Source organism: Schistocerca serialis, chromosome 2 (assembly GCF_023864345.2).
Source record: "Schistocerca serialis cubense isolate TAMUIC-IGC-003099 chromosome 2, iqSchSeri2.2, whole genome shotgun sequence".
Taxonomy (NCBI): domain Eukaryota; kingdom Metazoa; phylum Arthropoda; class Insecta; order Orthoptera; family Acrididae; genus Schistocerca; species Schistocerca serialis.
In genome coordinates this window covers 583,724,649-583,740,462 of record NC_064639.1, presented here as the reverse complement: position 1 = coordinate 583,740,462, position 15,814 = coordinate 583,724,649, and the positions used below count along the sequence as shown (strand labels likewise).

The window sequence follows — 15,814 nt, the reverse complement described above, 5'->3', positions numbered from 1 at the left end:
TAGTTTTATATATGTTGACAATGCGGTCACAAACCCAGAAAAATTTTATTGAATGTGACAATAGCCATGGAAGCCTACGTTTATAAAAGTGAGTTGTTTTTTGAGGCTGCAGACAGTGGATGTATTTTTTGTTTCGTTTCTTAAAGCTGTACCTTTATAAAACGTGACATGTTGCAGAATAGAAACGTCTAAATGTTCAGACACTTCATTTAGTATTTTGAGAATTGCCTGATTTTCACAATCATTTCATTGGATAATTTTCTTTCTGGAAATAAACCTGCAGAAATTATCATACCTCCAAAGAAGACAACAAAGCCAACGTTAAGGTAATCAGCTAAGTGCAACTTCGTATTTTTATACGTGGATGTGTCCTTCGATGCAGATTGGATGACTAACATCTGGTCTAAGGATAAGTCATTCAATATGCAGCATTAAAGAGGCACATTACAAGGGTAAGTCTTTATGGAAACGATTCTCACATCTTAGCTTGGGGAACTCATTGAGGTAGCTGCCACTAAGATGTCCACAGGCATCTTTTATCTACTCCACTAAGCATTTGAGAAGGAGAAACAAGGAAACACCAAATGGCAGGTCATACTCAACAGTTTTTGCACAGAGAAGATGCCCCATCACATAGTGCTGTCTCACAAACTGGAACTAATCTCTCTCTGAAGTAACTGCAGTTACCTTCTAAAATTATGTTTTTGATACTTTGAGAATATCGTAGATATCACACAAGCATTATTAAAAGCATTTTTGTCTTGGTAACAGAGATCTTATGAGATTCCTTTGGTATTAAGTTGCTACAGTTAGGACTGAGGAATCTGCCTCTGTATAAGAGTGCGAGGTGTGGCTGACTGCCATGGGGGGTCCAGGTTCGATTTTTGATACTGGCAAGAATTTTTCTTTGGTTGTAGGACAGTAACAGGTTGCACTCATAACTGTAGTACTTCTGAAATTCTGTTTGTGACACTCTGAAAATATCCTACATATCACACAAGTTTTATTAAAGCATTTTTGTCTTGGTGACAGAGACCTTATGAGATTCCTTTGGTATTAAGTAGCCACAATTGGAACTGAGGAAGTTGCCTCTGTGGGTGAGTGCTAAGTATGGCTGACTGCCGTGGGGGGATCCAGGTTTGATTTCTGATACTGCCAAGAATTTTTCCTTTGTTGTAGGGCCACAACAGGTTCCACTCAGCCTCATGAGGCCAACTGAGGAGCTACTCGTGCATGTACTAGCAGTTCCAAGGTCAAGAAACCTGACAACACCTGTGAGAGTGTTGTGCTGACCATATACCCCACCACACTGCATCCCATGATACCACTGGCAGAGACTAACACAGCAGCTAGTCAGGCTCAATTGCCCGTCTAGAGTCACAATGCACAACTTTAACTTTACTTATCAGAACAGCTCCTTGACATCCGTTCTGTGGATTGGAGACGAGCTAGCGGCGGCTGCATTATGCTCTGGGGAACATTCACATTGGCACCCATAGATCCAGTGGAGCTCGTGTGAGGTACCAGAATGGCAAAGGAGTATTGCACACTGGTTACAGACCACATACACCCCTTCATGACAAGCACCTTTCCCGATGGCGCAGTGGAATTTTTCAATAAGATAATGTGCTATGTCTTGAGGCCAGGAGTGTGATGGAGTGGTTTGAGGAACAAAGTGGCAATTTCCAATTAATGAGGTGCCCCCCCCCCCCCCCCCCCAACTACCCATATCTGAACCTGACTGAACACATCTGGGTTGTGACTGAACACAACATCAGAGCTCATCATTTAAGCAAATTAGCAATTTAAGCAAATTAGGTGACTTGTATGTGCAGATGTGGTGCCAACTCCCTCCAGCGACCTACCAAGCCTCATTGCTTCCATGTCACAATGCGTTGCCACTGTTATCTGTGCCACAGGTGGACATACCAGCTATTAGGTAGCTGGTCATAATGTTCTGGCTGATCTGTGTATTTTTCCCCAATGTATACAGATATTTTGACTAGGTTGGGATGAGCTAGTGACTCATCATTTTGCCACTAGATGGCATATGTGGATTTCAGCCCTTCTTGACTCAGCCAATGTCACTACACCAATATGAGTCCACAAGTTCAGCTTTTCTGTTATGAGTGTGACTAAGCATATAATTGTACCTTATGTGTAATCTGTACTGATAACACATAGGAAAATAACCAGCTGTAGGAAGAGTTAACTAGCTCTGTCAATAGTGGTAACATTACCTTAACTAGAACGGCAGTCAGAATTGAGGGACCAAGACTGCTGGTGCAAGACCATCAACTTTGATATTGGCACAGAAACACTCTGCACTGATTTTGAGGTAATCCTTGGATTGATAACGCAGGATTCAAGAAAAAGAAAACTAGTTGCAATAGAGTTATAAAAACTCAGAATTAAGGTTTTCTTTGATCTGAAGGTGTACAACAAATATTGTCACTCACTACTCTCATTATTTACATCAGTCTGAAATACACAGATGGAAAAAAATCACAACACCAGAAAATAATTAATGTAGAGTAATGAAATTTTGGGAATACGTTTGTCTAGGTATCATATTTAAGTGACTAAAATTGCAAGAACACAGGTTAATGTGTGCACAAGATAAGCCATTGCAAATGTAATTAATAACCAGTGTAACTGCCGGAATGCTGAATTCAAGCATGAAGATGTGCATGTGTTGCGTTGTACAGGTGCTGGATGTTAGTCTGTGGCATGGAGCTCCATACCTGTTGCACTTGGCCAGTCAATACAATGATAGTTAATTTTGTTTTGTGGATGATGCCGGAGCTGTTGTCGGATGATGCCCCGTATGTGGTCAACTGAAGATAGATCTGGTGATTGAGCAGGCCCATTCAACATGTCGATACTCTGTAGTGGATGTTGGTTTACAAAAGCAACATGTGGATGAGCGTTACCATGTTGAAAAATTCTCCATGGGATGCTGTTCATGAACAACAACATATCAGGCTGAATCACCATATTGATATACAAATATCCAGTTAGGATGCATGTGATAATCAAACGCATTCCTGTTGTCATATGAAATCGCACCCCAGACTATAATTCCAGATGTAGGTCCAGTGTGTCTAGCATGCAGATAGGTTGGTTGCAGGCCCTCAGCTGGCCTCCTTTTAACCAACACACAGCCATCACTGGCACCAAGGCAGGATCAGCTTTCATCAGAAAATGCAACAGACCTTCACTGTGCTCTCCATTGAGCTCTTGTTTGACACTATTGAAGTCGCAAATGGCGATAGTTTTGGATCAGTGGAATGCGTGCACTGCAGGGCATCTGGCTATGAGTTGTCCTTGAAGTAATCGTTGTACCACTGTGGCTTCAACTGCTGTTCAAATTGCTGCTGCAGATGCAGTATGATGTTCTGGAGCCATACGCCAAACACAATGGTATTCCCTCATGGTAGTACCAGATGGCCGTCTGGAGCATGGTCTTCTTGCAACTGTACATTCTAATGATCACCACTGCTATCAATCATGTACAGTGGCTACATTCCTGCCAACTCTTCCTGCAATATTGCAGAAGGAACATCCAGCTTCTCGTAGCCCTACTACACAACCTCACTCAAACTCTGTGAGGTGTTGATAATGGTGTCTTTGTCACCTTAAAGGCACTGTTGACCAACATCAGCTTGCCACATACAATCTCAAAGGTTATGACCATTACAGCATGTATTTAAAGCAAACCTGAATGGCATTCTGTTTGTGGTGCTGCTAGAACCACTCTTATGTGACTGGCACATTTTTCAGATGTAGAAACACACTTACTAACTCTTTTTTATGTTGCCCAATTGCTCCTTGGTGTTGCAATTCTTTTTCACAAAGGTTATCTTGTTACAAACACTGCATCAGAATTTTTTTATGTGGATTTTTCAGTCACTTAATGCTAATTTGGTTCATAAACAACACAAAGAAGACTACTATGTTTCACTGAGTTAAGTGATGCAATGGTATGGCAGTAGATTCACATATGGGAGAAAGGAGGGTCAAATATCTGTTTGGCCATCAACATTTGGGTTTCTGTGGTTTCCTTAAATCACCTAGCCATATGCAATGATGGTTCCTTTGAAAAGGACACAGCAAATTTCCTTCCCAGCAAAAGCTTGTGCTCCATCCCTAATGCCGCCATAGTTGACAGGACACAAAGCTTGAATTTTCTTTTCTTTCTCTTTGCTGTATTTCAGTTTGCATTATGTACATTAATCATTTAAAGTAGGATATTTCAAGAGGCAAAGACCAAATAACACCAGCTAAAAGCTGTTATCATAAAGCACACCTACCACAGCAATCTCCTATAAAAAGTTGAACATACGATTCTGGATCATTAAGGTTCAACCAGCAGGAGGATGACAGAAATGTGCCTTCGATGACATCCAAATAAAAATAAAGCTTCACTTTTTATTTCCACATCAAAACTTGTAGCACAAAATTACTTGTAATATTTAGTACTGACTCAGACTTTTAAAATTGGTATTCACAATAGTGTTTAGGAGGTACGACAAGTACTCTGCATCATCAACCTGTGTCTCTGGATCACTAAAAGAAAACAAACAAATTGTTCAGCAGATCATACTGCTGCTTATCAAGATGGGATATTACATTTAGTACATTATGTGCATGTGTTTGGTTCAGTGTATTAGAAATTTTATCTTGTATTTGGCCTAGAATATGAGTGGTCACAGTTATGTGTTCAGATGAATGTAACAAGTAACAGTATTTGCTGTATCAAAATAAACCTGAATAAAGCAACAAATGACAATTAAAAGATTACATGATTAATTTCATAAATACCTAAATATTTCTAATTTTACAACTTCAGAAACATGCACATGTTTGGGTACACAAAATAGTTTTGTCCAAAAATTATACAAATAGAGCTCAGTACCTTTTGTGTTAATATGTAACTCTGATATTTCCTATCTTTTATATCCAAAGCATGGTATTTCATCACATGCAGCCTAAGTTTATCTTGACGAGTAAACTTTCGTTGGCACAAAACACAAATAAATGGTCTTTCTCCAGTATGGACACGGCGATGTCTGGCAAGGTGAGATGCACGACTGAATGATAAACCACAGTATTCACATTCATGTGGCTTTGCTGCAATCTCACTTCTCCTTATTAATGTTGAAACATCAGAAATATCACTGCATGAGAGATAGGTACTGACAGGATTGTCACAAACACTCTGTTTCACCTTATAGGTATCCTTATAATTCCTTGTATCACTGTGTATTGACATCACTCTATAATCCACTGCGCCTAGCTGTTCTTCTTTTATTTGGATCTCAGGGATTGTATGAATAAATTTGTCATCAACAGATTTACAGCGCAATTCTTTCATAGCTGATTTATCAGTAAAATTTGACTGTGGTTGCAATGAAGTATCAACATCATTTAAAGCATTTAAAGTAGAGTCATCATTTTTGCTTGGCAGTCTCGATCTTTGTCTATCACAAAGCATCTTTTCATCTTCTGAACTCCATGACAGAGAATCTTGAAACTCTACAGCCTTTCTGCGAGTTTTCAAACCATTTTTCCTCCGATGGCGCTTCATGGATTTACATTTCAGTTCTGCCTGTCAAGAATGAAATGCACATCCATTAATGATACTAATGTGTTACAATAAGCAAAACTAACAGCAGATTTCCAAACATAATAACTAAACCTGGAAGGAAATAAATACTCTTCAATAGGAGCACATATATGAAGGAGAGAGTATCTGATAATTCAGATGTGATACTAATGAAAAGTTTCTGTGGCTGTACCAGTTAGCCTGTTGGGTGAAATTAGGTTAACTTTACATTGATGTATACAAATTTCCTATTTTCAGCAGTTTACTCAACCATGACACTTATTTATTCACAAATCTTTTTCTACAAACTTGATAATGAAGCAGAGCCATTGAACATTCCAGGTACTCTGTACTAAATGTAGAAGTATTGCTGAATGAAATTAAACAATCAACACTAGAAGCCATACTGCCAGTACTTTTAACCTGTGTGCTGCAACATTACAATTTCAAGATGTATGTTCCCTTTTTTGTATACAAACCTCCATGTATTAACTATATTTGTGCAAAACATGGTGTTTTGGATGACTTGATGTTGCTCTTTCTAGGGACAAGATTCTTTCAATGAAGGTTTGGAAATTTGCTAAAATGAACTTGATCATATGAATTATTTCTGAAAGTACAAACATGTGCAACTACCTATCACTTGGTCTTTGTTGGTCTATAAATACAGAATTAAGCCGATTCTATTTTTGAACATATAAAATAAAAAGGTCCAGACAGCAGATGAGTATTTTACATTCTTCATCACTTAAGAGTTGGTTTCTTCCTGTAGAACTAGTCCAATTGAAGACTTTCTGAAACCGTAGATATGAATCAACAGTGGGTGGACAGAAAGGTAGTAAAGAGAAAACTGGAAGCGTGTGAAATAGGGTGTACAGGAAGATGTTAATAATTAGATAAGCATATTAAATTTCAAATGAAAATGTTTTAGATACAATATGTGAAGAAAGAAATATCTGGAAAATGATAGAGAGAAAATGATAGATGAGAAAAAATTCTCTTATGGAATCCAGGACTAATTATTATAATAAAGGAGGAATTAACTGAGAAGAAAACTGTAGGGCAGCATAAAACTTTGAATATGCATTGCAGATTTCTGGGTAATTATTATAATAAAGGAGGAAGTAACTGAGAGGAAAAATGTAGGGCAGCATAAAAATTTCAATATGCATTGCAGATTTCTGGGGACTTAAGTGTAATAAGTAATGTGGCACAGTGTAGAAAGAAAGAATGCATGTTATTACAATGGCCGCTTACAACCTAGCCTTGTGTATAAAGATGAGGCATAAATGAAACATTGCTTCTGTGAATATATGATATTACACAATAGAAGTTTAACCAAATCTAGATAGCTTTACAAGCTATACAGAAATTGGAAAAATTATCAATTTAAGCCTTGATTTAATGGTGCACAGGTAAAATTAAGATGAGAATGTCTGACCAGAATAATACAGAACAACATACAGTATAAATCCCTAATTTCAATGGTATAATATTAAGATTCAGTGTCATGACAGCTTTTGATACTAAAAAGGAAGATAGTTGGCATTTTCAGTCAGTAGATTATAGCAAATCTGACAAAAATTAGAAATGAAGATAGAAAATCTGGAACTGTTAATTGAAATGAACAGCTAGCCTACTTAGCTCTAATAGGACAAAAATTTACTGAAAATAAAATTGCCAGGTGTTTGTGTCTGCCTGCAAACATTTGAATAAATTTTAATTGGTATTCACTCTGTCTATGTGACGATAATTCATTTCATTTCTTCCCTTCATTATTTTCTAGCTATCATTAGGTTTTCAGATGTTAGCAACCTTTCCTACTCATATTTCACTGTCCAGGTGTGTGTGTGTGTGTGTGTGTGTGTGTGTGTGAAGTGTTTTCTACATGTACCTCTGAGGACCATTACATCGTATGTCAGACTGGTGTCAGTGAGTAAGCGATCAGCAATGCGTATTGCCACTAACAAATTTACAACACAGTGTCTCCCATTGTGTTATCGTGGAGACATTAACATTAGGTCATTCTACAAACTTTCACTTTCTGTTGTCTTATGGAACTATTTTCTAACACAATGGAGCAAAAGTAAATTAGTATTTATTCTGCAAAAACGAGTAGTTAGAATACATTTTAACTCATTTCCTAGCAAAATGGTTCAAATGGCTCTGAGCACTATGGGACTCAACTGCTGTGGTCATAAGTCCCCTAGAACTTAGAACTACTTAAACCTAACTAACCTAAGGACATCACACACATCCATGCCCGAGGCAGGATTCGAACCTGCGACCGTAGCGGTCGTGCGGTTCCAGACTGTAGCGCCTTTAACCGCTCGGCCACTTCGGCCGGCCATTTCCTAGCACATTTCCCCTTTAGTGCTATTTGTTGTTGATACTAACCATCAATTGCAGATGAACTGTGTTTTATACAATCATGATACAATACATAAAATAATTTTCATTTAGACTTAGGCCAAATATCTAGAGTTCAGAGGGGTTTTCAGTGTTCTGGAGCAAAGTTCTTCATCAACCACTGTGTTAACATAAAAAATATTGACAATAACTACACGTTCAAAAGAAAACTAAAAATTTTCCTTGTTATCTGCCCTTTATCTGATTATCTACATTCAAGCCCTGAAGACTATCATAAGCTGCATGACAAATAGTGTTCAGTGTAAACAGTTTTACAAATTTTGATCACTTATATATATATATATACACACAAAATTCAAGCTTTCGCAACAAACTGTTGCCTCATCAGGAAAGAGGGAAGGAGAGGGGAAGACGAATGTCATCTGAAAACCTAATGATAGCTAGACGAATGGAATGTTTCCCTCTATTTTTTTTTATATATATATATATAAAAAAACAAAGATGAGGTGACTTACCGAACAAAAGCGCTGGCAGGTCGATAGACACACAAACAAACACAAACATACACACAAAATTCAAGCTTTCGCAACAAACTGTTGCCTCATCAGGAAAGAGGGAAGGAGAGGGGAAGACGAAAGGAAGTGGGTTTTAAGGGAGAGGGTAAGGAGTCATTCCAATCCCGGGAGCGGAAAGACTTACCTTAGGGGGAAAAAAGGACAGGTATACACTCGCACACACGCACATATCCATCCACACATACAGACACAAGCAGACATATTTAAAGACCTGCCAGCGCTTTTGTTCGGTAAGTCACCTCATCTTTGTTTTTATATATAATTATTCCCACGTGGAATGTTTCCTTCCATTATATATATATATATATATATATATATATATATATATATATATATATATATATATATAAAATGGAAGGAAACATTCCACGTGGGAATAATTATATATAAAAACAAAGATGAGGTGACTTACCGAACAAAAGCGCTGGCAGGTCTTTTTATATATATATATATATATATATATATATATATATATATATATATATATATAAAAAAAGCGCTGGCAGATCGATAGACACACAAACAAACACAAACATACACACAAAATTCAAGCTTTCGCAACCAACGGTTGCTTCGTCAGGAAAGAGGGAAGGAGAGGGAAAGACGAAAGGATGTGGGTTTTAAGGGAGAGGGTAAGGAGTCATTCCAATCCCGGGAGCGGAAAGACTCACCTTAGGGGGAAAAAAGGACGGGTATACACTCGCACACACACACATATCCATGCACACATATACAGACACAAGCAGACATATTCGAAGGCAAAGAGTTTGGGCAGAGATGTCAGTTGAGGCGGAAGTGCAGAGCCAAAGATGTTGTTGAATGACAGGTGAGGTATGAGTGGCGGCAACTTGAAGTTAGCGGAGATTGAGGCCTGGTGGATAACGGGAAGAGAGGATATATTGAAAGGCAAGTTCCCATCTCCGGAATTCAGATAGGTTGGTGTTAGTGGGAAGTATCCAGATAACCCGGACGGTGTAACACTGTGCCAAGATGTGCTGGCCGTGCACCAAGGCATGTTTAGCCACAGGGTGATCCTCATTACCAACAAACATGCGAATGGACAGTTTGTAGCTGGTCATTCCCAAATAGAATGGGTCACAGTGTAGGCAGGTCAGTTGCTAAATCACGTGGGTGCTTTCACAGGTGGCTCTGCCTTTGATCGTGTACACCTTCCGGGTTACAGGACTGGAGTAGGTGGTGGTGGGAGGGTGCATGGGACAGGTTTTACACTGGGTGCAGTTACAAGGGTAGGAGCCAGAGGGTAGGGAAGGTGGTTTGGGGATTTCATGGGGATGAACTAAGAGGTTATGAAGGTTAGGTGGACGGCGGAAAGACACTCTTGGTGGAGTGGGGAGGATTTCATGAAGGATGGATCTCATTTCAGGGCAGGATTTGAGGAAGTCATATCCCTGCTGGAGAGCCACATTCGGAGTCTGATCCAGTCCTGGAAAGTATCCTGTCACAAGTGGGGCACTTTTGTGGTTCTTCTGTGGGAGGTTCTGGGTTTGAGGGGATGAGGAAGTGGCTCTGATTATTTGCTTCTGTACCAGGTCGGGAGGGTAGTTGCGGGATGCGAAAGCTGTTTTCAGGTTGTTGGTGTAATGGTTCAGGGATTCTGGACTGGAGCAGATTCGTTTGCCGCAAAGACCTAGGCTGTAGGGAAGGGACCGTTTGATGTGGAATGGGTGGCAGCTGTCATAATGGAGGTACTGTTGCTTGTTGGTGGGCTTGATGTGGACGGACATGTGAAGCTGGCCATTGGACAGATGGAGGTCAACGTCAAGGAAAGTGGAATGGGATTTGGAGTAGGACCAGGTGAATCTGATGGAACCAAAGGAGTTGAGGTTGGAGAGGAAATTCTGGAGTTCTTCTTCACTGTGAGTCCAGATCATGAAGATGTCATCAATAAATCTGTACCAAACTTTGGGTTGGCAGGCCTGGGTAACCAAGAAGGCTTCCTCTAAGCAACCCATGAAAAGGTTGGCGTACGAGGGAGCCATCCTGGCACCCATGGCTGTTCCCTTTAATTGTTGGTATGTCTGGCCTTCAAAAGTGAAGAAGTTGTGGGTCAGGATGAAGCTGGCTAAGGTAATGAGGAAAGAGGTTTTAGGTACGGTGGCAGGTGATTGGCATGAAAGGAAGTGCTCCATCGCAGCAAGGCCCTGGACGTGCGGAATATTTGTGTATAAGGAAGTGGCATCAATGGTTACAAGGATGGTTTCCGGGGGTAACAGATTGGGTAAGGATTCCAGGCATTCGAGAAAGTGGTTGGTGTCTTTGATGAAGGATGGGAGACTGCATGTAATAGGTTGAAGGTGTTGATCTACGTAGGCAGAGATACGTTCTGTGGGGGCTTGGAAACCAGCTACAATGGGGCGGCCGGGATGATTGGGTTTGTGAATTTTAGGAAGAAGGTAGAAGGTACGGGTGCGGGGTGTCGGTGGGGTCAGGAGGTTAATGGAGTCAGGTGAAAGGTTTTGTAGGGGGCCTAAGGTTCTGAGGATTCCTTGAAGCTCCGCCTGGACATCAGGAATAGGATTACCTTGGCAAACTTTGTATGTGGTGTTGTCTGAAAGCTGATGCAGTCCCTCAGCCACATACTCCCAAAGATCAAGTATCACGGTAGTGGAACCCTTGTCCGCCGGAAGAATGACGATGGATCGGTCAGCCTTCAGATCACAGATAGCCTGGGCTTCAGCAGTGGTGATGTTGGGAGTAGGATTAAGGTTTTGTATGAAAGATTGGGAGGCAAGGCTGGAAGTCAGAAATTCCTGGAAGGTTTGGAGAGGGTGATTTTGAGGAAGAGGGGGTGGGTCCCGCTGTGACGGAGGACGGAACTGTTCCAGGCAGGGTTCGATTTGGATAGTATCTTGGGAAGTTGGATTATTATGAGATCCATCCCTCATGAAATCCTCCCCACTCCACCAAGAGTGTCTTTCCGCCATCCACTTAACCTTCGTAACCTCTTAGTTCATCCCCATGAAATCCCCAAACCACCTTCCCTACCTTCTGGCTCCTACTCTTGTAACCGTCCCCGGTGTAAAACCTGTCCCATGCACCCTCCCACCACCACCTACTCCAGTCCTGTAACCCAGAAGGTGTACATGATCAAAGGCAGAGCCACCTGAGAAAGCACCCACGTGATTTACCAACTGACCTGCCTACACTGTGACCCACTCTATGTGGGAATGACCAGCAACAAACTGTCCATTCGCATGAATGGACACAAGCAGACAGTGTTTGTTGGTAATGAGGATCACCCTGTGGCTAAACATGCCTTGGTGCACGGCCAGCACATCTTGGTACAGTGTTACACCGTCCGGGTTATCTGGATACTTCCCACTAACACCAGCCTATCCGAACTCCGGAGATGGGAACTTGCCCTTCAATATATCCTCTCCTCCCGTTATCCACCAGGCCTCAATCTCCGCTAATTTCAAGTTGCCGCCACTCATACCTCACCTGTCATTCAACAACATCTTTGCCTCTGCACTTCCGCCTCGACTGACATCTCTGCCCAAACTCTTTGCCTTCGAATATGTCTGCTTGTGTCTGTATATGTGTGAATGGATATGTGTGTGTGTGCGAGTGTATACCCATCCTTTTTCCCCCTAAGGTGAGTCTTTCCGCTACTGGGATTGGAATGACTCCTTACCCTCTCCCTTAAAGCCCATATCCTTTCGTCTTTCCCTCTCCTTCCCTCTTTCCTGACGAAGCAACCGTTGGTTGTGAAAGCTTGAATTTTGTGTGTATGTTTGTGTTTGTTTGTATGTCTATCGACCTGTCAAAACTCTAGCTTTCACAACCAACAGTTGCTTCATCAGGAAAGGGAGAAGGAGAGGGAAAGACGAAAGGATGTGGGTTTTAAGGGAGAGAGTAAGGAGTCATTCCAATCCCGGGAGTGGAAAGACTTACCTTAGGGGGAAAAAAGGACGGGTATACACTTGCACACACACACATATCCATCCACACATATACAAACACAAGCAGACATATTCAATATATATATATATATATATATATATATATGCTATCCGTGATCTGAAGGCTGACCGATCCATCGTCATTCTTCCGGCGGACAAGGGTTCCACGACCGTGGTACTTGATCATCGGGAGTATGTGGCTGAGGGACTGCGTCAGCTTTCAGACAACACCACATACAAAGTTTGCCAAGGTAACCCCATTCCCGATGTCCAGGCGGAGCTTCAAGGAATCCTCAGAACCTTAGGCCCCCTGCAAAACCTTTCACCTGACTCCATCAACCTCCTGACCCCACCGACACCCCGCACCCCTACCTTCTACCTTCTTCCTAAAATCCACAAACCCAATCATCCCGGCCGCCCCACTGTAGCTGGTTACCAAGCCCCCACAGAACGTATCTCTGCCTATGTAGATCAACACCTTCAACCCATTACATGCAGTCTCCCATCCTTCATCAAGGACACCAACTACTTCCTTGAACGCCTGGAATCCTTACCCAATCTGTTACCCCCGGAAACCATCCTTGTAACCATTGATGCCACGTCCTTATACACAAATATTCCGCACGTCCAGGGCCTCGCTGCGATGGAGCATTTCCTTTCACGCCGATCACCTGCCACCCTACCTAAAACCTCTTTCCTCATCACCTTAGCCAGCTTCATCCTGACCCACAACTTCTTCACTTTTGAGGGCCAGACATACCAACAATTAAAGGGAACAGCCATGGGCACCAGGATGGCCCCCTCGTACGCCAACCTATTCATGGGTCGCTTAGAGGAAGCCTTCTTGGTTACCCAAGTCTGCCAACCCAAAGTTTGGTACAGATTTATTGATGACATCTTCATGATCTGGACTCACAGTGAAGAAGAACTCCAGAATTTCCTCTCCAACCTCAACTCCTTTGGTTCCATCAGTTTCACCTGGTCCTCCTCCAAATCCCATGCCACTTTCCTTGACGTTGACCTCCACCTGTCCAATGGCCAACTTCACACGTCCGTCCACATCAAACCCACCAACAAGCAACAGTACCTCCATTATGACAGCTGCCACCCCTTCCACATCAAACGGTCCCTTCCCTACAGCCTAGGTCTTGGTGGCAAACGAATCTGCTCCAGTCCAGAATCCCTGAATCATTACACCAACAACCTGAAAACAGCTTTCGCATCCCGCAACTACCCTCCCGACCTGGTACAGAAGCAAATAACCAGAGCCACTTCCTCGTCCCCTCAAACCCAGAATCCCCCACAGAAGAACCACAAAAGTGCCCCACTTGTGACAGGATACTTTCCGGGACTGGACCAGACTCTGAATGTGGCTATCCAGCAGGGATACGACTTCCTCAAATCCTGCCCTGAAATGAGATCCATCCTTCATGAAATCCTCCCCACTCTGCCAAGAGTGTCTTTCCGCCGTCCACCTAACCTTCGTAACCTGTTAGTTCATCCCTATGAAATCCCCAAACCACCTTCCCTACCCTCTGGCTCCTATCCTTGTAACTGCCGCCGATGCAAAACCTGTCCCATGCACCCTCCCACCACCACCTACTCCAGTCCTGTAACCCGGAAGGTGTACACGATCAGAGGCAGAGCCACGTGTGAAAGCACCCACGTGATTTACCAACTGACCTGCCTACACTGTGATGCATTCTATGTGGGAATGACCAGCAACAAACTGTCCATTCGCATGAATGGACACAGGCAGACAGTGTTTGTTGGTAATGAGGATCACCCTGTGGCTAAACATGCCTTGGTGCACAGCCAGCACATCTTGGCACAGTGTTACACCGTCCGGGTTATCTGGATACTTCCCACCAACACCAACCTATCCGAACTCCGGAGATGGGAACTTGCCCTTCAGTATATCCTCTCTTCTCGTCATCCGCCAGGCCTCAATCTCCGCTAATTTCAAGTTGCCGCCACTCATACCTCACCTGTCTTTCAACAACTTCTTTGTCTCTACACTTCTGCCTCGACTGACATCTCTGCCCAAACTCTTTGTCTTTAAATATGTCTGCTTGTGTCTGTATGTGTGGATGGATATGTGCGTGTGTGCGAGTGTATACCTGTCCTTTTTTCCCCCTAAGGTAAGTCTTTCCGCTCCCAGGATTGGAATGACTCCTTACCCTCTCCCTTAAAACCCACTTCCTTTCGTCTTCCCCTCTCCTTCCCTCTTTCCTGATGAGGCAACAGTCTGTTGCGAAAGCTTGAATTTTGTGTGTATGTTTGTGTTTGTTTGTGTGTCTATCGACCTGCCAGCGCTTTTGTTCGGTAAGTCACCTCATCTTTGTTTTTTTTTATATATATCTCTGCTACTGCTACTCTTCAGTCCAATACACCTCTCTGCACATTGGCATTCTGTTTTTGTTCCATTGTGGTTCCAAGCATTCTCTCTGCAACCTGCTCCCACTTGAAATGTTCTTTGGCATTTCCTCTTTGGTCTGGTGCACCAGGCCGAGTGCTGCTGTTATGTCTTTGGTCCAGTGTCCCCATCTGTGTGCTGGTGTTTCATCTATAGTCCAGTGCAGTTTTAAGTGTTCTCTTTGTGGCCCTCTCCCACTCCAAGTGTCCTGTGACATTCCATCTTCTGTGCACTGCACTTGGTGCTCTGTCTGGGGTTCATTCCTCCTGTACATGCCATCAGTTCTTCTGTTTGTGGAGTTCTGTTGCTGTCCCCTTTGGGTTTTCAGCAACTCCAGAGCAGGATCCAAACCTCTATTGAGTATCTAGTGTCTTCTTCATCACCTTTATCTCTATAGACGCTTTTATAACACTATCCCAGTATCTGATGGTCTATGTCAGAACCCTTGTTTCATCATAGTTCATGGAATGACTGAGTTTCAGCCAGTGCTCAGGAATGATTGATTTAGGTGCCTGTCTTAATCAGGTGTGCATCTGATGTTCTTTGCATCTGATGTCCACTTTCCTATTGTTTGGCCAATGTAAGGCATGTTACACGGCAAGGTATTATAAAATCCTGGTTTTCATAGTCCCAGATCATCTTTCACATTTCTCAGTAGTCCTCTTATTTTGGCAAGAAGACAGAACACACACTTGATGTTATGCTTCCTGAGAATCCCGCTGATTTTGGCATAAATAGATCCCACATAGGGCAGGTATGCCAGTGTCTTTGCCTCATCTTGTTCTTCTTCTAGATCATGTGGCAGTATGGCTGGTTGAAGAGTCTTCTGAATATGTTTGCCTGTGCATCCATTCTTGCAGAACACTGACTGTACGTGTTCTACTTTTACTCACAAACTATCTGGGTCTGACAAGGTGTGTGC

General features: G+C 42.4%; 1 protein-coding gene across 3 annotated transcripts in view; it reads right to left on the bottom strand.

Moving 5' to 3' along the window:
• Positions 1-15,814, bottom strand: part of LOC126457599 (myoneurin-like) — a 75,401-nt gene that overhangs the window by 13,715 nt on the left and 45,872 nt on the right. For all 3 annotated transcript variants that reach the window (XM_050094044.1, XM_050094042.1, XM_050094043.1), the window contains one exon: positions 4,919-5,611. In XM_050094044.1, coding sequence (XP_049950001.1) covers positions 4,919-5,611 — 693 coding nt within the window. The remainder of the gene's footprint in view (positions 1-4,918; positions 5,612-15,814) is intronic.